Source organism: Squalius cephalus, assembly GCF_949319135.1.
Source record: "Squalius cephalus genome assembly, chromosome: 1".
Taxonomy (NCBI): Eukaryota; Metazoa; Chordata; class Actinopteri; order Cypriniformes; family Leuciscidae; genus Squalius; species Squalius cephalus.
The window spans coordinates 46,069,920-46,094,819 of NC_137122.1; the positions used below are offsets into that span (position 1 = coordinate 46,069,920).

Consider the following 24,900-nt stretch of genomic DNA (forward strand, 5'->3'; position numbering starts at 1 on the left):
CATTTATAAACATTTCGTTTCATATAAACCTAACTGTGCGTTCACACCGGACGCGAGCGCGTCAAATTCAAAAAGGGATCATATGTCAAATTCGCGCCTGCCGCGTCTAGTGATACGCTTGACCACTTTGTATCAATTCCCGCGTCAAAACAAAAGTTTGAAGCGAAATTTCGTCCGGTGTGAACGCACCATTAAAGGCTATGCGTGTGATGTGATAATGAGATAATATTTGCCTCTGCCCTTTTCTCTTCAGAGAACCTGTTGCTATCCACCGATGTTGTGGTTCTAACGGCACGAACTTGAATGTCACGGCCGAACACCACTAGGCTATTTTAGTAATCACACAATAACTTGACAATTTAATTAAAATGTTATACCAATATAGGCCTTTTTTTTATGGGAATTTCCTGGTAAAATGAAGGTAAAAAAAATATTACTTTATATTTTATTTTGCCTTTCCACGGACCACCTGCAGTACCCTCACGGACCACTAGTGGTCCGCGGACCACAGTTTGGGAATGGCTGAGTTAATACATTTATAATGTTACAAAAGATTTATATTTCATGTCAAGGCTGTTTTTTTGTTTTGTTTTTGTTTTTTACTTTCTATTCATCAAAGAAAAAGTGCATCATGGTTTCCACAAAAATGTTTAAGCATTACAACTGTTTTCATCAGCAAATCATCATATTAGAATAATTTCTGAAGGATCATGTGTGTCAAGAGTGCATCATGTGTGAAGAGTAATAATGAAGAGTAACTTGAGTAATGATGCTGAAAATTCAGCTTTGACATCACAGGAATAAATAACATTTGAAATTATATTAACTTAGGAAACAGTTATTTTAAATTGTATTTAGCTATTATTAAAACATATTCACATTTTCTTTTCTTTTTTTTAATAAAAATTCAAATAGGTGAATGTATTAATTATACTTAATAGATTTAGCAGTGTTACAGCATTAACCATTTTTAAGCATCTCAGTTAATATATTATTATATTATATTGTTATATATTATTATATATATATATATATATATATATAGCATGTTTAACATGTTGTAGCATATATAGTGTGTGTGTATATGTATATATATATATATATATATATATATATATATACACTACAGAAACAACAATAACCTTACACATATTTTGGTATTTATACACAGATTGTATCATACCTGCTTGACCTGCCTGAGAAAGATGAGGAAGAGGAGGAAAGAGCTCAAATAAACAACTTTGACACACTATGGGGTGAAACAGGTACACCACCAGACAGCCCATTTTGTATTTTGATTTAAAGATGAAGGCACAAACTGCTCACTTAGGAGACTCTCTCTATACCTCAGCACTGACAGCAGCAGCGGGTCGGGGGAAGCTGGATGTGTGTCGTCTTTTATTGGAGCAGGGTGCCGCTGTGGCTCAGCCCAACCGCAGGGGCATCGTGCCACTCTTCAGCGCCGTGCGGCAGGGACACTGGCAGGTGGGCACCTCCTACGCCGCAAAGGTCACATTTTTATTTCCTGCATGTTTATTTTATAGATGTTTTAGTCTGAAATGTCTGTGTTGGTTGTGCAGATAGTGGACCTGTTGCTAAATCACGGTGCTGATGTGAACATGGCTGATAAACAGGGCCGAACTCCTCTAATGATGGCTGCGTCTGAGGGACATCTGGCTACGGCGGAGTTCCTGCTGGCTCAAGGTACAGCTGTCCTGCTTATACACTAGATTTGTTTTTGCAGTTAAACAATTTAATTACAAAATACATTTTAAAGTCGCCCTAAAATGGAAGCTGCGATAGTCTTTTTCTTTCCAATTGTGATGTATGTTAAAGGAGACTGTCAGTCAATCCTCTCTATTCTCCTTTCTATTCTTCTGACTATTTCTAACTTATTTCACAGGTGCCTCATTGTCTCTGATGGACAAGGAGGGGCTAACAGCACTTAGCTGGGCGTGTCTTAAAGGCCACCTCCCATTGGTCCGTGCTCTGGTTGAGAGGGGTGCGGCGACGGCCCATGCAGACAAGAGCGGCCGCACTCCGCTGGATCTTGCAGCTTTTTACGGAGACTCAGAAGTGGTTGGTTTTGTCATAGTCAACTAACTTTCAGTAGATCTACTGTATTTAAAAATATAATCCTTGCATCTCCAAAATGGGATGCTAGCGTAAGCTAATGGTTCTAGACAGATATCACGTAGGAGCTGACAGGAGATATATAGACAATAAACCATAGCTCTGGTCTTGATGTGGTTTCAGGTGCAGTATCTGGTGGATCATGGTGCGATGATCGAGCATGTGGACTACAGCGGCATGCGTCCACTGGATCGTGCGGTTGGCTGCAGGAACACGTCAGTGGTGGTGGCACTGCTCAAGAAGGGCGCCAAGATAGGTAGGCTGGAAGGGGAACAGTTTCTTACAGAAAAAAATGTATGCTAAACTTTGCTCTTGTTTTAAAAGTACAATAACTTTTTTGCTGCGCTAAAAGTAGATAGCCATATGTTGAATTGCTGGTAGATGCACACGAGTTCACACAGTTTGTTTTAATTAATTTGGGGTTGTAGTGCTGCGCTCTGTTCAGCTTGTAAAGTCAGAATCACCAGCCTCCTACTTGGAAAAATCCAATTTAAGTTTGACATCCAAGTTGGAAACTCTTGCTGAATTATTTCTGAATAAATAATTTTTGCTCAGTGAGAAAAGAAAACGTGGTTTTCTGGTCATTCTAAAATGCTGGAGCCAAAGCATTGCCTGACACACTGTTGCATCTGTCGTCGATTGTTAGCAACCATGTAGTCAGAGCATTTAGTCTGCATGCTTTAAACCGCAAGAAATGTCTTACATTTAAAATGTCAAAAAGTTCTCAGTGGCTACAACTTTCATTTCCATTCCTATTTTTGGTATTGGTCTCTTTAACATGGGGGATGGAAATACTGCTTTTTCATAAAATGCAATTTTTATCTGCCATTACTCAGTCTTCAGTGTCACACAATCCTTTAGAAATCATTCTTAAATGCTGATCTGGTGCTCAAGAAACATTTCTTATATTTAATGGTGAAAACAGTCAAGCTGCTTCATTATTTTGTGGAAAGCATGATAGGACTTTGTCTTTACCTTTACTTTTGATCAGTTTAATGCTTCCTTGCTAAATAAACATATTAATTATAAGTAATTACGACTGATTTTGAAGAGTAGTGAATGGTAGTGCACGTCATCTTCTGAGTGTCAGGCAGTGGGAACTGGCCATATATTCAGTAGGAATATTAGATGAAACGCAGCATAAATTCCAAAGGTTATACCTTGAATAAATGCAAACAGCACATGCATTGAATATCACATGAAATTAGCTTCACATTTAGATGTCTTTCTCCTTCATACCCCTCCCTGTGACCTCAGTCATCCTAGTCTAACCCTCCTTCTCGTGTGCTCTTCACCGAACTGCAGAACTCCACTGATCCGCAGCTGATCACGATGGGCTTGTTGCTTTTGCTAATATTGCTGCTTGCCACGGCTTCTCACGGCTGATCTTCCCTGTTCTTCCTTTCGCGTCACTCTTTCACCCTTAACCACCGACTATCAATCTCTCTCTTTTTCTCTTCTTTGCTTCCTGTTTTCATAAACCTTTGCTCCCTGTCTGATACGGACGTCCCTCCCATGATGCTTCACTCTGCCCTAATAACCTGTCACCCTTTCACTCGTGACCCTTCCCACCTCTTCTCTCCTCGTAACCAGGATGTCAGACACTCCCCACCCGTGCTCGAGGTAAAACGCACACCTTTGTCCCCATCTGCCATTTTTGACTGTGTCCCTCCATCTTGTTACCCGTGTGGTCCCTTCTCCATTGGTCGGTATTGATAGTGTTTTGGATGTCCGAATGTGAACGTTATTTAATCTTCATATCACTATTCTTGTCTACAAAAAGTGGAAAGAGCTGCTGTCAGCCATAAACACGAGTACTGCTACAAAAATCTGATGGAAGACGTGGATTAGTTTTGGTCCTTCCGTCTGCTTGCATGGCTGCATGTAGGAAGAGGTGTTGCATTTTGGCATGATGCTGCAGAATGTTTTGTGATTTTGGGAGGACATGAACACAGAATGCATTCTTGCACTGTTTTGTAACTCTAAAATGTCTATGTAAACATGAATAGTCTATGAGCGTTACATTTTTATGATGCTGTATCAAGTTAAAAGAAGTTAAAAATTAATCTTCAGATACCTGCATTTAGCTCTATTCCGTTCCATTTCTTTCACCGTTGCAATGCTTTTTGCCAGCATCTTGCACCATTAGCATCGCATTTTAAGATGCTATGTCAAGTTAAAAGAAGTTAAAACTCATCTTGAGATGCTGTATTGTGATGCTTTTTGCTGTTTTGCAGCATTTTTCTTTTACTTGCAGGATCACAGTTAAAGATGTTGGGACAAATTATGACATCTCGAGATGTCATTTAGCGATGGACGTCTGTCAATGTTCTGATGCTTTTTGCTTTTTTTGCAGCATCTTGCACCCTTAGTGTCACATTTTAAGATGAAGTTAAAATCTTGAAATCTTTGAAATCTTTAAAATCTTGGCTCGAAACACCTGCATTTTCTTCTAATCCTTTGTGCTGTTGTATTGTGATGGATGACTTTCAACGTTGCGTGCGGCTGCTCTTCATTAGCGTCGCATTTTAAATTTGCGATGATGTTTTTGCATTTTCAGCATCTCGTGTCATGAATGTCACATTTTTTAAGGAACTGTAGTTTTAAAAAGCCTGTTGCGATGTTCTATTCTGCAGCGCTGCTGTATTATAATGGACGTCTTTGATTATTGCGAATTTTTTTTTAGTATCTCTTGCCTTTAGCTTTAGATTTTTAAGATGCTGTAGTAGTTAAAAACGTGTCTCGAGAATTCTCTGAATTCTGTCATTTGCTGTTGCTTTGCAATTCTATATTGCGTCTAGCTATTTCTGAAAGCAAGAATGCATTCTGTGTGAATAACACCTTCATTTTTTTCCCCCACAGTTGCTCTCAGTTTGGCTTTTTCAGGCTATTGGCCAGATACTGATCCCGTGCTCATTAGTTTGTCCTCAACTGCGCCTTGCATGAATTGCACTAAATCACTGCCTGCCTGCCTGCATACTGCGACTGGCTGCCCATGGCGAAATCTATAGCTCTAATAGACCCCTATCAATCTCTTATTCCCACCCTCCCTCCACTGTACATTCAGTCTAAACCAGTGGAAACACTTGACCTCTGTTCAGGCTGTCCACATAGAGCTCAAACATGCTGACTGCAAGTTCAGTAGTTGTTGGATTCAAATGTTTTTATTGCCAGTTTAAACCGATTTCAATTTCGGCAAGGTATAAACAGCCAAGCTGCTCGTGATTTGTTTCTTTATTTTTTGTCTGGCGTGTTGCCATGGCTTTTTGTGATATCCACAAGTTGTTTGTAGACTTTGCCTCCTTTCAAGCAAGATATCCTGGCAGCCTGCTTGTTCCTTTGTGTCCCTCAGAGATTAGCAAGCTATTTTGTGCCCAGATGGACTATCAGTCTGTGGTGACTCTTTGCTTTGCGTCTTTTTTATGCTCTATTGCACTTAGGTCCTGCAACATGGGCAATGGCCACATCCAAACCTGATATTATGATTGTTCTGCTGAGCAAACTGATAGAGGAAGGCGATGGATTCTACAAGGTGAGTGGCTTTTGTTTGAATTGCAATCCTGGAATATTCAGCTGAAGAAATGAAGTCTGTACATTTACAAAACTGTGCATAGGAATATGCTGCCAATAATAATGTACATTGTTGGGTGTAATGCATTACTGTAATTTAATTACTTTTCCCTTGAAAAAGTAATTCAATTACAGTTACTTCTGATGTAATCCATACATTATTATGTACAATAAATTTCAGAGTTTTGTGTCATATTGCATTTGTTTTTATGAAAATATATCATAGTCGTATATTATTTCGAAATTGAGAAGTAAAAGTGTCTTGCCAACCCAGAAAGGAAAGGTGAAAGAAGCCGCCCAACGCTACCAGTACGCCCTGAAGAAGTTCCCACGAGAGGGGTTCACAGAGGACCTGAAGACCTTCCGCGAGCTCAAAGTCTCTCTGCTGCTCAACCTCTCCCGCTGCCGAAGGAAAATGAATGTGAGTCCAAAGCTCTCAGTTTCATAAAAACTCTCTTCCTTCTGTCTCTCTTCACTCATAGCGATGTTATGAGGAAGAATTGAGATTGCCCTGATTACATTAATCTAGTTTGGTCACCTCTTGTAAAATGACTCTTTGACCTTGAATTTTTCAGTCATTCCAACCAATAGATATTTTTTTCTTAGGTGTATTGATAGTCTGTTTGTTAAGGATTTGGTGTTAGAGAAAAGGGATTGCAGGGCAAATCCAAAATGGAGTTAGTGACCCTGTAGAGGTACGACACATGATCCCAGCATCCACTGTGTCTGGTTGGCCTTGTGCTAAACACAGCCGTCAACATTTTCATTCAGCGTATTATTCAAATATTGTGTAATAATTTATTATTTTTTAGCTATTTTATTTATTTTTCATTTGTTATCTTTAATTCAAATTATTTACAATTGCATAATTGTATCAGACACAATTTGTGGTATACCTTATTCAAGGTAGATGGCATATTTAACGAATGAAAATTGATTGAAAAAAGATTGAAAATTGGACATTAAAAAAATTCCAGTGTTCCAGACAAGTTTATTTGCATTAAATTAAATATGGTGTCTACCCTAACTAAGGTCCATGATATATTGTACTACACTGTGTAGATATTGAAAAACATATCTGTCGACTACAAGTATGCTAGTATACTGTAAATCTTCTTGTTTACAAGCGTCCATGCAATGACAACTAACCTTACCAACAAACTGCATGTATTAGTTGTGTGCTTGGTCTGTGTTCTTAATTGCTTTTGAAAACACTTAAGACCAAAGCAGTTACGGAACAAGGACTTTTAAAGACAGTATTGATGTACTAGGAGATATTTTGATCTTCCCATTTTTCTCACCTTTATGACTGCATTATTTCTCATTTTGGATGATTATTTCTCATTTTCCCCTGAATGAAGAAATTCTCTGGAAAGCTCTCTATACACTCAGCCCATGCTGTAGTTTTTCTTCCCATCATGATCTCATCCCTGTTTTGTTTTGGTTTGATTTGTTGGTTCATTGGGTTTTTCTGACATTTATTGGATTTGTTTAAGAGTTAGGTTTAGTACAGGTCGAGGTTTGAGCTGTCACATTGCATCTTCCCACTGTCCCTGTTGAGCATATATTTGTGTGTGTCAACACATTTTATAAGTGTGTACGTGCATTTCCATAATTGTATGTATGTGTATCATATTTGCACTAATGGTGCTCAAAATATGTTGATTTTTGTAATAATCAGTGTTGACATCCTCATATAAATGTGACATGTTCATTTGTGTGCGTTAATGGTGTAAGAGTGTATGTGTGCATGTCCGCATGCACGTGTGTGTGTGTGTGTGTGTGTGTGTGTGTGTGTGTGTGTGTGTGTGTGTGTGTGTGTGTGTGTGTGTGTGTGTGTGTGTGTCCTCCCTCTGACCTCATGTACGGCTCAGTGTATGACTGTTGGTCCTGTTGTTGCTTGCAGGACTTTGGGATGGCGGAGGAGTTTGCCTCCAAGGCACTAGAGTTGAAACCCAAATCCTATGAAGCCTATTACGCACGAGCCCGTGCCAAGCGCAGCAGCAGGTAATCGTAGAAACCAACAGGCAGGACAGCCTATAAAACACATTCTGTCTCGCACAGATCAAGTGCTGACAGATCATGACCCAAACTGGCCAAATGTGTTTCGATTGGTTGACGTAGTGCTATGCTAGACTTTCAAGATAGAAATCAATTTAAGCCCCTTGACTTCTGCCTCATTAGTTGACAACATCAGGATTAGACCTGTTCTTCATACTTCATGTTGTGTTGAACAATCAGATTATTTTTCCTCAGAATGCCCATCATTCATATTTTATTCCTTTTTCTCTTTTGATCAACTATTATTTTTGTGGGGGTGGGGGGTTGTCTATGATTTCGATTGGTAAAATGACTAAAGGAATGTTCCAGGTTCAATACAAGTTAAGCTTGAAATTTACAATGAAAGTCTATGGGCATTCCAGAAGAAAAAAAAAAGCTTGTGTTTTTGTCAAAGCACTTTAATTTGTTTCGGTACAATTTTATTTATTCAATCTTTTTTTGAGCCGTCTAATAAATCATAATTTTTGGGATGGGACTACTGTTTTAGTAAATTTTTTTGTGCAAATATATTATAAAAATTGTCAGGTTTTGTTGTCTTGTGGGCTAAACTTCTACAAAACATAAAATAAATTAAAAGTTTACTTTTAACCAGGGTTTAAAAATGCAAAAACAAAATCAATCAGTTCAGTCCGAACAGAATCAGTATTTTAATGTTTCTGTTCCTGCCTTCCTTCTGTAACACTACAGTTCCGAAGTTTAGAAAAATAATGGTTAACAACAGGGTTTTTACCTTTTTTTTGCCTATTCTTTATATCAGAGCTTGAATAGAACTTTATACTAAATAGCTTTATACTATGAGCTTGTGCCTAAACCTCGTAAATCGAGTGGATCATCAAACTGTCGGCAAAACCTCATACAGTAGTTCCACCTGCCCGAATCGTGAAAGTTCTTTGAATAAGTACAGCGTTTTCATTATTCAAAAAAGACAATGCTTGTAATGGCTAATGTTTTATGTATTTACTGAGAAGCTGAGAAGAATGTCAGTCTGGTATTTGCCCTCTAATCATAGCCAGTACAGCCTGTGCATAGCACTTAATCTTTTATATCACAAGATTTTGGCCAAATATATTAAACAACATACTACAATAAACTTTGTAACCTTTAAGTTGATGAAAACCTAATGCTGAACTTAAGATGCAGCCGTTAATGACTGTCAACGACAATTAAACTTGATTTCGTTTTTTATTTTTGTTTTCGTTCTTTGAACCAGTTCGAAGCCCTGATTTTAATCCGTTGACCCATTGACTTCCACTGTAAGTGCATTACTGCAAGAATGATTTTTTACAAACAGCCACTTCAGATGCTGCTGATAAAGATTTATTTACATTGAACCCCGAATATATTCCTTTAGCAATAGTAATTTCTCAGTCTTTAACAAGCATATTTCCTTCTTTCTCTCTACCTACTGCCATATTCTACCTTCCTACTCTCTCTCATTCTCCGTCTCCCTTGCTGTAGGCAATTCCACGCAGCCCTGGAGGACCTGAGTGAAGCCATGTGTCTGTGTCCCAATAACCGCGAGATCCAGCGCCTGCTGCAACGCGTGGAAGAAGAGTGTCATCAGGTTGAACAGCAGCAGGAGCTGGATCCTCCTCCTTCCCCTCCCCGCGATCAAGCCCCATCCATGATACCGCCTCCACCAATGGAGCCTCATATTTCAGACATGGAGCCTGTCCAGGACTTGTTTGAGGAGGATGACGATTACCTTGAGCGGGATTTGGATGGCCTACCGCTTGGTGTTCCCACCGAGCCCCACACTATTCCATCGGGACTTCCAGTGATTCAGAACATGCCTCCATCTCCAAGCCATCATGATTCACCCTACTTGGGCCAAGCATATGACCTTCGCCCCAGCCCCCCTTCAATGTCCTCTCCTACACGGCAAGGCTACCAATCCACCTCCCCGTCGCTCTCCCCAACGCACCAGAGCTCCCACTTCCGGCCCAGTCCCCCTCATCAGGCCTCTTACCACTTCAGCCCACCACCATCACCATTACGCCGTGGAACGCAGTATCGTGCCAGCCCCACCTCTGAGGGAGTTGCCATGTACCGTCCCCAGTCCGCCTCTGCAGGACGCTACCAACAGGACCAGCTTGCAGGACGACCCAAGTCCCCTCTGTCTAAGATGAGCAGCCAACGTTCATTCCAGTTTTCCCAACAGACTTCCCAGCCATCACAACAAAGCCAGTGGTTGCAGCCAGCTAAGGCACAGATCATCCGCACCAACCAGCCCAGCTCCGCGGTACACTCCAGTGCCGTACTGGGTAGTAGTGCGTACAGTCAGATCGCTCACTCGATGAGTGCCCGCTGCCCAGGTGACATGGATGAACTTGGGGATGGAGGATACTCTTCCTCACTTCAGCCTCAGGGCAATCTGAGTGCAGGGGCCTTGTACCAGCGTGCCATCAGCATGGATCCTGGCCTTGTGGAGGATGAGCTTCCCCACAGGCCCTCCTCTGCCTACAGACCCAGTCCTGGAGGTGTCCGCTACGGCCAGACACCACAGATCAGCCGCAGTCAGTCGACCGCCTACTATCCGGTCTCACCCCACGAAATGGAGCGACAGGTGACGCTAGGTTCACCTGAGAACCTTCATGCACACCGACGTCCAGTCAGTGCCAATAACGTAGAACCCAAACAGCACCCACCGGCTCCACGCCCCCTTATTCATTCCCACAGTACAGGTCTACGCTTCTCGCCATCCAACAACAGTTTGGTGGCAGGTTCTGCTGCTAACCTAGGCCCAGGCTTCAGGGCGTCAGCTTCTGCACAGCAAATGGAGATACCCTTAAATATTTCCTATGAAGGAAGCTACCATGATGACCTTTCACCAATGTCACCCCCGCAAGGCACAGACTTCCGGGTGGTGGGTGGAACATATCCAGGAGAGGCCCTTCGCTCCCGCAACACACCTTTCATGGGCATCATAGACAAGACTGCACGGACTCAGCAGTACCTCCAGCAGCAGCCTTCGCTTGCATCGTCCTCCTCGGGTTCTCGACCCTGGGCTGTTTCATCTCTGGATACAGTGGTAAACAGTCCAGCAACTTCTCCAAGCAACATGGGATATGGGCAGCAAACGGCACCCCTCAGCCATATCGCCTACTACAACCGCACCAACAACGCTCACAATGGCCACCTAATGGATGATGATTTCTACGCCAACCCTCCTGGTGTGACGCGGGACCGGGCGGACGCTATGGGCAGAGTTAGTCAGGTTCCCACATACCCAGATGTGAAAGTGGCACGGACTCTACCAGTTTCCCAGGCCTATCAGGACAATGAGTATAGGCAGTTATCTCGCAATGAAAGGCAAGGCCCAACCTCACCCATTAAACCAAAGAGACCTTTTGTGGAGTCTAATGTATAAGAAGAATGAGTCAGTGTGCAAGATTTATTAGAACATTCCAGAGGAATATCTAACATGTTGGACATCTTATCTTTTCATTTTTTTCCATCCCATATCTTGATGGTGAAACTACAGACCTGTTGAGGTTAATTCCACTTATGTGAAGTGAATCTAGCATGTACTGTACATATCAAGTGCATCTGTATTTGCTCTGGACACATAAATGGAAGTATCAAGACCCATTGGAGTAAAAGTAGGCCTGTGTAACTGCTGTACACCAACCTTTTACTTTTCTGTACCTTCTCAATGCCAGCCATGGACAATTTGCTGAGCATTGCCCTTGGACCAGATGTCCCCACTGATATCCCCACTCAGACCAGTAATAATCCCTGAGAATCCTGCTGTGTCTCGAGTTAAAAATGTACCTGAAATATTCCAGATCAATATTGCTTAAGCAAAAAAGTAATATTTAATATTTTAAGTTATGTTTGTAAAAATATATATGTATATCTAAATTTCAATGCAGTTGTGTTTTTCAGTTTGCCTTTACTTCCTAAGTTGAGACGCATTCAGCAATGTGAAATATTTTTAGACTTTTTATGGGCATTTTTATTTTTTTGTCAACAGGTTACAAAGGTCAACAGGATTGCTGCAAATATATGTAGTGTTTGGCTAACGATCTGCTCATGGGAAGTAGCATCCAGGTAGTCAGCCGTTAATTTACTTAGTCACAGCATTAAAGCAGAATTTATCTTTTCCAAAGAAACTTTTGTCATGGGAAATAGGCGTGGGGGAAACTTCTTTTTTGCAGCCTCAGAATCCACATGCTCTCATCCATTATGTTTTGAGAGTTCATTTGTGCACTGAAACATTCACATAAGTTGTGAAACTGTTTGCCTTCATGTTTGCCTCACCATTGAACTAACATACTATTGGAAGGTCAGGCACATTTTTAATGGATGTCTTGACGGTATATTTTGGGAGGATGGCAGCAAGTCAGATTCGCTCACTGGATCTGGCTTAACTAATCAATGTCAACTGCTGTTGAAAAAGAGCAGGTCTTTCTGTGGCGGTTTAATTTTTTTCTCTCTCTTTTTAGAAAAATATGCGGTGCACTCAGAGTTGACCTGGAATACTGCTTACTGTACAACAGTGTTTGTATTTAACTATTTGTTTTCCTTTTGTATGACCAAAATGTACATGGCTGTAAATAATGTGCTGAACTAGAACGCATGCTCTCTGCTAATACACAAACCCGAGTGTGGTTTTATGTATGAGGGAAAAGACTGTGGCACAATATATTTCCTTGTTTCCCTTATTAGAGGAAAAAAAAGAACTGAAGTTTAGGTTTTGTATGTAATTTGTTTTAATATTTTGATTTTGTTTATAAGTGGGCTTGCGAAGGAGGATTCATTGTAAATTGTCTGTATGTGTGAGCTGTGTTGTTTTGCTGGGAAGGAAAATCAGAAACGTGAATGAGGACTTTTTATCCGGTTACACGATTGTAAACTGTACAATCATCTGTATGTATGAGGGAAATAAGGAGCTTATTTAAAAAAAGAATACTACTTCAAAGAAAATCAAGGTGAAATAACTAACCACTGAGTCAAACTTATTTCTCATGAATTTATTTCAGTTAAAAACTTGGTACATACTGTACATCCTTAATCACAAGTGGACTTTATGTGACTTTATGTTTCAAGCATTATGAGCACATATTGATATTTTATATCAAATAGAAAACAATGATATAAATATTGGCACAACACTTGCAACAGACAAGTACACAATACAAACACAGCAATGAAAATACAGTACAAGGGCACCAGCAGATCATCTGTACACTCTTTCAGAGTGTGTGTGTGTGTGTGTGTGTGTAGACAGTGTTGGGTGTAATGCATTACCAAGTCATTAATTATTATAATTTAATTACTTTTCCCTTGAAAAAGTAAAAAGGTATTTTTCTTTTTTTCTGTCATTTAATTAGTTACTTCTGATGTAATTGCATTAAATGCTGTATAGACTATAGAGCAATTCTTTAATAGAGAGATTAAAATCAAGATTTAACGTCTAATGTTAAAATATGTTTATAATATAACTTTCTCACTTTAAATACTTTGCTCAGTTCAAGAATAATTTATACAATTTTATATTTATTTGAGAGCATTAAAAGAGTCATGTCTATTCTTTTATTGTTCAACTGGTCAAGGTTGATATGGAAAGTAATGCAATACTTTTTAGAGAGTAATTAGTACAGTAATCTACTGTTAAAGATGTACAAATAGTTGCAAGAAATTAATTAAGGAACTTACCAAACTCTCTGAAAGTACATCCTGATATTTCAAATTGAATGCATTTAAACACTATATAATTGTATATATATTGTGTGTACCTGTATATATATAAAATATCACTCCAAAACAATTAGAAATCACTCAAAAAAAAAAAAAAAGCATAACCCTGAAAAAAATAAATAACATTTAAATACTCCAATAATAAAAACAGTAACATGTTTTCTGTTCCATACATGGTGGTAATTTAATCCTGCTTTAACGTTCATATGACAAGGAAGGGGTGTCAAATACAAATAATGTGAAGACTGCAAATGAAGGAACTGGCTGACAGGTTTGCTAGGACACGGGCAGAAAGGCAGTTGTTGGAGTATATTAAGACATTAAGGAGAACTGGGGATTTCTCCTTCTGACAGGGTCTTAAAATGCACAGATAGAGCCTCCTCCTCAGGATTCGGTGGTCGCCTGAAATCTTCTCTCGTCACCACATAACCCACCACGACCCCAAAGCACACCAGCAACAAGCCCAAAATATTTGCCAGGACCCCCTCAGCTGCAAACTTGGAGTAAGTAGGCCTGAGAACAGGAAATGTGCCATAAAATCTTTATTGGTTAATGAATGGAAAAACACAGTTGTAACTTGCAAAACTTAAATAACGCAAGCTTCAGGCCCACTTCTGAACTGGAACAGTTATTTAAGAATGATGTAAAGGGATAGTTCACAAAGAACGATAACTATATTAACGTCCACACAAGTGGACGCTATCATTCTGTTTATTTTAAGTGTACGCTGCAGTTTTGTCTGCCACTTTAAATGCTCGAGCTCTTTCAAGCAGGACGGATTCTGATTGGCTGTCACTGTTTTTATTGTTCATTGGCTGGTAAAAAAATTATTCTGAAAGTGATTCCAACAATATTATTTCACTGTGCTGTTGTTATTATAGTTGTGGTGCGGACTAATGATTTTTAGAGCTATCTTTATCGTTATAGTTGTCGTCCTTCGTGTGAACGTGCCTTTACCAGTTATGTCAGTGTGTGGGACTTTTCCTATTTATTTCTATTGTATTATTTGGATATGAATTCCGCCTGCAACCACCCAAATGTGTTAACAGTTGTTTATTTATGTGTTAATGAAGTTAATAATTATATGTGCAGCATATTTTATATTTTTTTTAAATAAACTATTCATGAGTTACACAGTAAATAGGCACACAAGGAATATCTTGAATAAATCCAGCATTTGATGCTCTGCAGTGAGAGATGGAGAAAAGAAGCCAAATATCATTAATATTCATTGAAAGTCTCTTTCCGCTGTGACTCATTCTCACGACACGGTGACTCATTCCTTTCCTCTCATTCAAAATGTTTACCTCAGCTTAGTGACATCAGTTGTTATTTTCAAAAATGATATCCGTTAGATACATTCACTGACACTCACATGATACTGAAGAGCAGTTTCTCTGTGATTCCCAGCAGGCAGGATCCCACAGACATGGCCAGCAGCAACAGGCCGAAGAAGACGTGCAGAGGGAGATACCAGCTCCTCAACTGAGCAGATGCCCATGGGAAAAGGAAAAATCCCAGTCCCAGTAACCACTGGAGCAAAGGAGAGGAGGAGAAGTCAGTCCTAAGACAACGGCGATCTATTCTATTGGCCTCTTAAAAATGTTTTAGGATCAGGTATCTTCAAATTATGAAAAGGTTATATAAAAAATGTATAATCCGTAAAAAAGAATTATAATAATGAAAAAGATATATAATGGAATTACTTGTAAATGTAAATGTTTTATTTATATTTATATATATATATATATATATATATATATATATATATATATATATATATATATACACACACAGTGAGGAAAATAAGTATTTGAACACCCTGCTATTTAGCAAGTTCTCCCACTTAGAAATCATGGAGGGGTCTGAAATTGTCATCGTAGGTGCATGTCCACTGTGAGAGACATAATCTAAAAAAAAAAATCCAGAAATCACAATGTACGATTTTTTAACTATTTATTTGTATGATACAGCTGCAAATAAGTATTTGAACACCTGAGAAAATCAATGTTAATATTTGGTACAGTAGCCTTTGTTTGCAATTACAGAGGTCAAACGTTTCCTGTAGTTTTTCACCAGGTTTGCACACACTGCAGGAGGGATTTTGGCCCACTCCTCCACACAGATCTTCTCTAGATCAGTCAGGTTTCTGGGCTGTCGCTGAGAAACACGGAGTTTGAGCTCCCTCCAAAGATTCTCTACTGGGTTTAGGTCTGGAGACTGGCTAGGCCACGCCAGAACCTTGATATGCTTCTTACAGAGCCACTCATTGGTTATCCTGGCTGTGTGCTTCGGGTCATTGTCATGTTGGAAGACCCAGCCTCGACCCATCTTCAATGCTCTAACTGAGGGAAGGAGGTTGTTCCCCAAAATCTCGCAATACATGGCCCCGGTCATCCTCTCCTTAATACAGTGCAGTCGCCCTGTCCCATGTGCAGAAAAACACACCCAAAGCATGATGCTACCACCCCCATGCTTCACAGTAGGGATGGTGTTCTTGGGATGGTACTCATCATTCTTCTTCCTCCAAACACGTTTAGTGGAATTATGACCAAAAAGTTCTATTTTGGTCTCATCTGACCACATGACTTTCTCCCATGACTCCTCTGGATCATCCAAATGGTCATTGGCAAACTTAAAGGACAAGTTCGGTATTTTACACATAAAGCCCTGTTTACAGATCGTTTCTGATGAAATAGAACGGTTAAGATTAAACTTTTGACAGATGCTGCTGTCGCGAGAATTTTAGGTTTATTTCGCTTCCCACCCCCCCTCAAGAATGGTAGTCTATGTGCACTGGAACAATCCTTCCTAAAACGCATTAAACTTTCATTTAAAAAGAGATGAAACTCACCGAGTGGTCAGGGGTGTTCACTGATATGCTCATACAAAAATCGCTGCAAAAGATGCTTTCCAACAGGTGTTTTACCATTCGTTGTAAAACTGTGGATCTATTTTTCCAAACGTCTCACACCCGTAGATTCTTCCGTTGAGAGCTTGAATAATAGACCCTCCAGCCCAGTTGGTGGCGATAATGCACATTTGCCAATTGCAAGCAAACCACTGGCATTTCACTGAATACACAGAAGAAGCAGAAGAAGAAGCGGCGGAGTAATACCGTACCTCACACAGCACATTCAATGCAAGTCAATGGAGTTGGACAAAAACTATGATAAAACCTGTTGGAAAGCATCTTTTGCAGCGATTTTTGTATGAGCATATCAGTGAACACCCTTGACCACTCGGTGAGTTTCATCTCTTTTTAAATGAAAGTTTAATGCGTTTTAGGAAGGATTGTTCCAGTGCACATAGACTACCATTCTTGAGGGGGGAGGGGAAAGCGAAATAAACCTAAAATTCTCGCGACAGCAGCATCTGTCAAAAGTTTAATCTTAACCGTTCTATTTCATCAGAAACGATCTGTAAACAGGGCTTTATGTGTAAAATACCGAACTTGTCCTTTAAGACGGGCCTTGACATGTGCTGGTTTAAGCAGGGGAACCTTCCGTGCCATGCATGATTTCAAACCATGACGTCTTAGTGTATTAACAACAGTAACCTTGGAAACGGTGGTCCCAGCTCTTTTCAGGTCATTGACCAGCTCCTCCCGTGTAGTTCTGGGCTGATTTCTCACCTTTCTTAGGATCATTGAGACCCCACGAGGTGAGATCTTGCATGGAGCCCCAGTCCGAGGGAGATTGACAGTCATGTTTAGCTTCTTCCATTTTCTAATGATTGCTCCAACAGTGGACCTTTTTTCACCAAGCTGCTTGGCAATTTCCCCGTAGCCCTTTCCAGCCTTGTGGAGGTGTACAATTTTGTCTCTAGTGTCTTTGGACAGCTCTTTGGTCTTGGCCATGTTAGTAGTTGGATTCTTACTGGTTGTATGGGGTGGACAGGTGTCTTTATGCAGCTAACGACCTCAAACAGGTGCATCTAATTTAGGATAATAAATGGAGTGGAGGTGGACATTTTAAAGGCAGACTAACAGGTCTTTGAGGGTCAGAATTCTAGCTGATAGACAGGTGTTCAAATACTTATTTGCAGCTGTATCATACAAATAAATAGTTAAAAAATCATATATTGTGATATTGGGATTTTTTTTTAGATTATGTCTCTCACAGTTGACATGCACCTATGATGACAATTTCAGACCCCTCCATGATTTCCAAGTGGGAGAACTTGCAAAATAGCAGGGTGTTCAAATACTTATTTTCCTCACTGTATATATATATATATATATACAGTCATGCTCAGAATTAATCATACCCCTGGTAAATATGATCAAAAATGGCTATAAAAAATAAATCTGCATTGTTTATCCTTTTGATCTTTCATTCAAAAAATTGGCAAAAATCGAACCTTTCATTGAAGTAAAAGAATTGAAAGTGGAGGGGAAATCACATTATGAAATAAATGTTTTTCTCCAAAACACGTTGGCCACAATTATTCATACCCCTAGAATTTTTTATGAATAAAATATCTCTGAAGTATATTCCCATTAATATATACCTTTTTTAGCAAACTAGGGGGACTAGGAACATGAAATTGTCTAGCTATGACTTCTTGTTTCACAGGAGTTTAAATATGAGGAAACACAAAGGCCAAATTCCCTTAATCATCCATCACAATGAGTGAAACCAAAGAATATAGTTCTGATGTGCAGCAAAAGATTGTTTGTTGAGCATCACAAAATAGCAAGTGGCTGTAAGAAAATAGCTAAAGAAATGGAAATCCCCATTTTGACCATCAGGGCAATAATTAATAAGGTCCAATCAACTACAGATGTTACGAATCTGTCAGGAAGAGGACATGTGTCAATATTGTGTTAATGCACGGTGAGGATGAAAGTTTGAGTGGCCAAAGACTCTCCAAGGACCACAGATGGAGAATTGCAGAGATTAGAGAGAAGTCTTAGGGTCACAAGCCTACCAAAAATATATAAATTAATAAAACAACCCCAACATCCCCACATGTTGTTAGGGAGGCTTTCTAGAAAAATCCTCCTTGCTGGTCCAAAAACAAAATCCAGCAAATTCAGTTGTCAGACACGACTGGATCTTCAAACGGCACAGGGTTCTGTGGTCAGATGAAACTAAAAAAAGAGCCTTTTGGCAGCAAACACGCTAGATGGGTTTGGTGAACACAAGGATAAAAAGTACCCCATGTGTACAATTTAATATACCATTGGATCTTTAATTTTGTGGGCCTATTTTTCTGCTGGAGGTCCTGGACTTCTTGTTCAGATACATGGCATCGTGGATTCTATCAAATATCAACAGATAAAAAATCAAAACCTGACGCCTTCTGCTAGAAATCTTATAATGGGCCGTGGTTGGATCTTCCATGAGGACAACGATCCAAAACAAACATCAAAATCAACACAAAAATGTGTCACTGAGCACAAAATGAAGCTTCTGCCATGACTGTCCCAGTCCCCTGACCTGATGAGTGGGCTGACCTGAAGAGAAGAAGCACCAACATGGATCTGGGAATCTGAAGGATCTGGAGGGATTCATTACGGAGGAATGGTCTCTGATCTCTTGTCAGGTGTTCTCCAAACTCATCAGGCATTATAGGAGAAGACTCAGAGCTGTTATCTTGGCAAAAGGAGATTGCAAAAAGGTATTTAATAAAAGGGTATGAATAATTGTGGCCAACGTGTTTTGGACAAAAACATTTATTTCATAATGTGATTTATTTTTTACAGCCATTTTTGATCATATTTACCAGGGGTATGATTAATTCTGAGCACGAATGTGTATATATATAATATAGTATATTAAAATAATTAAATCCTATTTTTTAGATGTACATACAATTTGAAGTGGAATTTAATCTTTTTTTTTCAGATGTATGTAGAGCACATGAAGTGGACTATCAGGTCAGGTTTCCAGGCTGGATTACCAGTGCCAATAAAAACACTAATAGCAATGTTCTGATGTCAATAGTGATGTAATGGATGTGGCCCTCCACACGGGGGTTTGCTAATGCAGAGCAAAGTGCTTCCAAACCACAAACACTTTTGCAGAACAGACATGATGCAGCTCAGCTGTTCAAATAAGGACGAAGGAAGATGTTTAAATGCAAACAGACCTTCGCCCTGGTCAAAAGGAAATAACTGCAAATTACCTGCAGGAAAAACAGCACAAAAGTGAGCATGCCAAACCAGCTGTGCAGAGAATACATGTGAGGGATCTTAGCCGATGAATGGAAATCAAATGCGGCCACAAGACCTGAGGAGAGAGAGAGATTAAAAACATATACTTTTTATTTTTCTTCACAATTTTCTGCATTTAATTTAAATCAAACTGCTGATGTTTTAGGCATGTTATCTATTTTTAGTAAACTTTTAAGATACTTGTATGTCTGAAAATCTCCCATCGCTATTCAAAACCTGAAGGAAAATTTAAAATTTCCTTTCCTCTATCATCAAAAAAAATTCAGATTTATTTGAGAATTGAGTAAACGTGTTTTTTGTCTTACCCTGATTCACTATGGTAAACCTATTAAAATTGTTTATATTTTAGACCTGAAGGGATGCTTTTCGTGCAAAATTGCATACTTGCGTCACTCATCCGTGCGTGTCTCATCATATCTGTAAATAGAGAAAAGTTGCTCCGGCTACTCTGACGCATGTGGGAGTGGCATAGGTTAGTTGTCACAACGAGCGAGAAAGGTTGACATGACAGAGCTCGTAATAAACCAAGAATCAACATTGGCTTTTCGGAGATGGCGCGAACTGAGGGATATGAAATGTAAAAGCATTTATTACTTAAAGGTGATTAGGGTATTTTATTGAACAGATAAATTGCCATGTAGCTCTCTTAACATAGTTCATTGTTTCATAGTTCAAGCACTATCTATTGTGAGAGTCATTTCATGGTTGTTGTAGCTGTGCTGGAAGTACCATGTCTATTAATAGGTAAAGCTACAGTAACGTCTTCAGCTAGTCAGCTTGAGATTCTTCCCAAATAAACTGGTTATATCTCTTAAGAGCAGTAGTGAATGTTTTCTGAGCAGGAGGATAACCATATTCATCCGCAGTCACACAGATGCCGAAGCACAACCAAAACTATGTTCTTCTGCAAAATGCATGCCGTTTTGTTTTTTAACCTCTAGAGGGCCACAAGTTACATCGTGTACCTTTTTTTAAAAAAATAAGAAAATCTTACTGACCCCAAACTTGTAAACGGTAGAGCACATATATAGACTGTAACAGAGCAGTTAAGTTGCACGCATTGGTGTTGACTTGTTGGAAATGCAAATCTAGTTATCCTGTGCCCTGCGATTAATAAAATACATCTGTTTATCTGAAGAAAATGTTAGTTTTCCCCTTATTTAACGGTTCAAACAGCACATTAGTCACGGGAAATGGCTGTGACCGCAGCAGTTGAGAATTTCAGCTAAAATCAGTGTCAATAAACAAATACCCAGCAAAACAACAGTGCTGCCAAACGTACATGTAATCTACGTTTTCTTCTAGCCTGTTAGCACACGCATGTTGTTGGACTTACCCACAATACTGATGATGAGGGCCATCATATGCAGCAGAGCGTGGAGAATTTTCACAGAACGTTTAGTCTCATTTCTGAAGACACGGTAAACCAGAACAGCTGTGGTAGAGAAAGAACAAGCTCTTATTAAGCCATTTTATCATGTGTGAAAAGGTTAGCCAATTATAAAAGAATTACAAGATAGAAGTCTTAAAGGCACCGAAAACAGCCTGCGTCAGGACTGAAATTCTACAGATGCAGTAACTTGTCAAATAACAGCTGAAGATGTATTCCTGTGTGTCTTTTTGGCCTTTGTACAAGCAGACAGATCCCCTCTGGGCTGTTTTTACTGGTGTTTTTTGGGACAGCTAAACCTCTAATAGGCCAGTGACCTTTCAGATATAATGTCCTAATTAAATTGCCATGACGAGGGCTTTGAATCAGAGGATCACTGCTAAAGATATTAGCTCAATTAACATCTGTCTCTCTCTGTCGAGTGCTTTATTAAGTGTCCAGATGGACGGACCATGAATTGACTGTGATTATACTTTAACAGCACAGAAGTGTGTGTGTGTGTGCGTGTGCCTGTGTGTGTATATGTAAAATTATAGAGATATCAGATACATCCATTTCAAATGGTTCAAAATAATTGATCTTTACTGTAACCTAGACAACAGCAGTTACAGATTAATAGAGAAAACTACACAATACTATCTTTCAGCAGGGCTTGATCTCTGTTTGAAAACCAACCATGAAGTATTCTAGCCCATATTGATTCATATATACACAAAAATCAGGAAACAAATCAGATCTTAGCTCTAACAACATTAGCTGGCCCTTTCTGTTCAGTGTTTTATTACAAGCACAGAGTCACACACACACACCCTAAGGGCAGAGACAGAAGACCCAAAGATGTCTTATTAGACAATTACACCCAATCTGGCCTTTGCAACCAACTATGCTATATCACTGACATTTGGCCAATACACAGTATTATAGAAAAACGAGAGAACACTTTTTGATGAAAGTCAAAGTTTTTTTTAAAGAATTACCTGGATTGATAAATCATACACCATAAGACCACAATAAGAAGTCTTACCAATTTAAATATAGTAGATTTTGTTCATTAAGACACAATATTTTTACTTTTACATATGTAACATACATTATGAGGAACATATATTTTAATATTATATAAAATATATGCATCAGATCAGCATATTAAAATGATTTCTGAAGGATCATGTGACACTGAAGACTGGATTCAACTGGATGACGGCTGAAAATTCATATTTACCATCACAAGAATAAATGACATTTTAAAATAATATTTCACAATTACTGTTTTGTATTTTTAATTCAATAACTTTTGAACAGTATTTACATAAACATTTTAACTGTTTACATTATTATTTTAATATATTGCATTTTATACATTCCAAAATTTAACCACAATTTATACCCAATAGTGTAGTTTAAAATGCACTGTTTGAGTGAGAGAATAAATGCCTCAAGTAATGGCAACATTTGTTCACGCCACCAACACAGCAGAGGAATATTAGGTTAATCAGTCATTTCAAGGTATTAAAACTAATTAAATGAAAAGAAAAAGAACAGATTATTTTTCTAGGCAGTTCTAGCACTGCATGTTCACCTGCTGGGCTACAGAAAAAAGAAATATATTCAGCCCAGAAAAACAATATCAGTATCCTTTGGTGTCAAAACTTGCATCTATACTATTTCCTGAACTGCAACTCTTCTATTTATTTATTTTGCAAACATAAGTTAAATGACGTTTAAAAAAAATACACAATATATTTTATTTTTTACTTATTTACTCTATTCTTTACTCTATGTATTCTTACCATCTCCATAGAGGAAGACCAGGCCGAGGACCATACAGAGAGGGTGGACGTTAAACTCTTGAGCTGAGCCGTCCCAGGCGTAGCCTCCCCGGTAATGTCCCATCCACACGCCTGTGATCACCACACATGTAACCCCCAGCACCTGAGAACACACCACGTACCACGGCAGAGTCCGCAAGCCGCCCGCGCTCAACGCCATACCCTCCATTTTACCTGCTGGGACACAGGGATGATAGAAAGAAAGAAAACCTTTAAGGGATGTACAAGACTCCACCTCTTTGCAAATGACATATTTAGTGAATTATATGGATAGTAGCTTTGCTTTCTTCATGTAAAATATAATTGTGACCCGGACATTTTCAAGATATAGAAAGCCAAGCACCAGAAATAGTTATAAGAAACAGTCAAGTAAGTGAAATGATAAAACTAATAAGTGGATATATGCTATACAGGCATGACATAACGAATGCACAATCATGTAGTTCTGTAATTGCAATATTATTAAACATCAATAGTGATATTAATATTTGCAGTATGGAATTGCAACAAGTCTGCATATTGTTGTCTGGATATTATCCAGTGGATAATCACATGATTTTTGTTGTTTGCATTATGAAACCTTAAGTAAACACATTGTGCAAATAAAGACTTTCGAGTCTCGTGTGTTCATCATGTGGTCTTTGCCTGACTTACGAAAGCACAACATCACCATCGTGTAAAAACAATGACTGCGTGATGATTCAAGCTTAAACTCCCACTTAGCTGGTGCAAACACATCATGTTTAGAGGTCTAGAACCATAACCTCGTCGTGATAATAACAAGTTTCAAGATGAACCCTTGGATAACAGAGGGAAAACTCCTACAGAAGTCATGCAAACCATAATCCAGAGCTGATGCCATTTTCAATAGTATTTGCCACTAAATGATGATGCAGCATCACACGCGCTGTCAATAGTGTGAAAAAGTGTCACTCACCTGTGCCACGTCTCCAGAAAGCCGGAGGGAAGGGCGTGTTTTTATTAGTGTGTATTTCAGACAAGAATCACGAGATCCTTGCTGCTCGGAGGGGTTTTGTAACCTACTTTAAAAAATGTATCTGATATTCTCTCTATACAATTTACTCGAATTCTCTGCTGATTTAGACGCGCAACTCACGCGCCTGCCTGACATTTACCACATTAACTTCTATTGTAGCTCACGGCTTGACGCACTTGGAAGTTGACGGGCAGATATTGGCCACGCCCCCTCTCTATCACTATTGGCTGCTTCTCGGGAGATGGGAGGGGTTATTATGCAGAGGATGATGCTTCCGTTGCCTTGGTAACCTGCATCTTCGTGTGATTGCTGATGATTTGATCATGTTGTCTAACCATACTTAAACCATAGGCTATTATATTTCAGCACTTCCAATCATTTATCGTGCAGAGAGAATGCATGCTCGCATCTAAACAGTAATCTAGTAAGCAATCGATTAATAATCATTTATTGTTTATTTGTTATTATGGATGTCTGTTTTGATTCTTTATAGTTTTATACTACCATTCAAAAGTTCGAAATATATTTTTTTATGTTTTTGAAAAAGTACCTTTTGCTCACCAGGCTGCAGATCAAATATAGCCTACAATAAAAAGGTATACTGTAATATATTTTTACAATTTGAAATAGGAAAATAACTGTTTTATTTTTTAATATAGGCCTACAGTATGTTAAAATGTAATTTATTCCTGTGAATTTTCAGCATCGTGACTCCAGTCTTCAGTGTCACATGATCCTTCAGAAATCATTTTAATATGATGATTTGATGCTCAAGAAACATTTCTTATTATTGTCAATGTTGAAAGCAGTTGTGTATAATTTCTTTTCAGGATTCTTTGATGAATAGAAAGTTCAAAAGAACAGCATTTATCTGAAATAGAAAGCTTTTGCAACATAGTAAATGTCTATACTGTCACGTTTTATCAATTTAATGCATCCTTGCTAAATATAAGTATTAATTCTTTCCAAAAAACAAAACAAAACAAAAAACTTTTGAACGGTAGTGATAATGTTACAAAAGCTTTCTATTTCAGAT

The 24,900-nt window shown here is 38.9% G+C and overlaps 2 protein-coding genes across 5 annotated transcripts in view; one reads left to right on the forward strand and one right to left on the reverse strand.

Moving 5' to 3' along the window:
- Positions 1 to 12,742, forward strand: part of tanc2a (tetratricopeptide repeat, ankyrin repeat and coiled-coil containing 2a) — a 153,477-nt gene extending 140,735 nt beyond the window's left edge. For all 3 annotated transcript variants that reach the window (XM_079868302.1, XM_079868301.1, XM_079868303.1), the window contains 9 exons: positions 1,172 to 1,265; positions 1,352 to 1,485; positions 1,581 to 1,704; positions 1,904 to 2,079; positions 2,257 to 2,389; positions 5,574 to 5,665; positions 5,978 to 6,124; positions 7,610 to 7,710; positions 9,223 to 12,742. In XM_079868302.1, coding sequence (XP_079724428.1) covers positions 1,172 to 1,265; positions 1,352 to 1,485; positions 1,581 to 1,704; positions 1,904 to 2,079; positions 2,257 to 2,389; positions 5,574 to 5,665; positions 5,978 to 6,124; positions 7,610 to 7,710; positions 9,223 to 11,134 — 2,913 coding nt within the window. In that variant the 3' untranslated portion in view covers positions 11,135 to 12,742. The remainder of the gene's footprint in view (positions 1 to 1,171; positions 1,266 to 1,351; positions 1,486 to 1,580; positions 1,705 to 1,903; positions 2,080 to 2,256; positions 2,390 to 5,573; positions 5,666 to 5,977; positions 6,125 to 7,609; positions 7,711 to 9,222) is intronic.
- cyb561 (cytochrome b561) lies at positions 12,732 to 24,021 on the reverse strand. 2 transcript variants are annotated; one of them, XM_079868397.1, is made up of 6 exons: positions 23,805 to 24,021; positions 22,829 to 23,041; positions 20,985 to 21,083; positions 19,600 to 19,703; positions 14,843 to 15,000; positions 12,732 to 13,980 (listed from the first exon to the last, which is right to left on the reverse strand). In XM_079868397.1, the coding sequence occupies exons 2-6, from the start codon at positions 23,034 to 23,036 to the stop codon at positions 13,788 to 13,790; spliced, it is 762 nt and encodes a 253-aa protein (XP_079724523.1). In that variant the 5' UTR covers positions 23,037 to 23,041; positions 23,805 to 24,021; the 3' UTR covers positions 12,732 to 13,787. The 2 variants fall into 2 exon arrangements, with proteins under 2 accessions (XP_079724523.1, XP_079724522.1); XM_079868396.1 differs by having other exon boundaries at positions 22,829 to 23,044.
- Between the last annotated feature and the right edge of the window lie 879 nt (positions 24,022 to 24,900).

What these genes read in the sequence shown, in the direction of transcription:
- cyb561 (XM_079868397.1), bottom strand. Translation starts at nt 23,036, where the DNA reads ATGGAGGGTATGGCGTTGAGCGCGGGCGGCTTGCGGACTCTGCCGTGG. An exon ending in CCTCATCATCAGTATTGTGG is followed by an intron (nt 19,704 to 20,984) that starts GTAAGTCCAACA and finishes CTCTCTCCTCAG; the next exon opens with GTCTTGTGGCCGCATTTGAT. An exon ending in AAACTGCTCTTCAGTATCAT is followed by an intron (nt 13,981 to 14,842) that starts GTGAGTGTCAGT and finishes TCCTGTTCTCAG; the next exon opens with GCCTACTTACTCCAAGTTTG.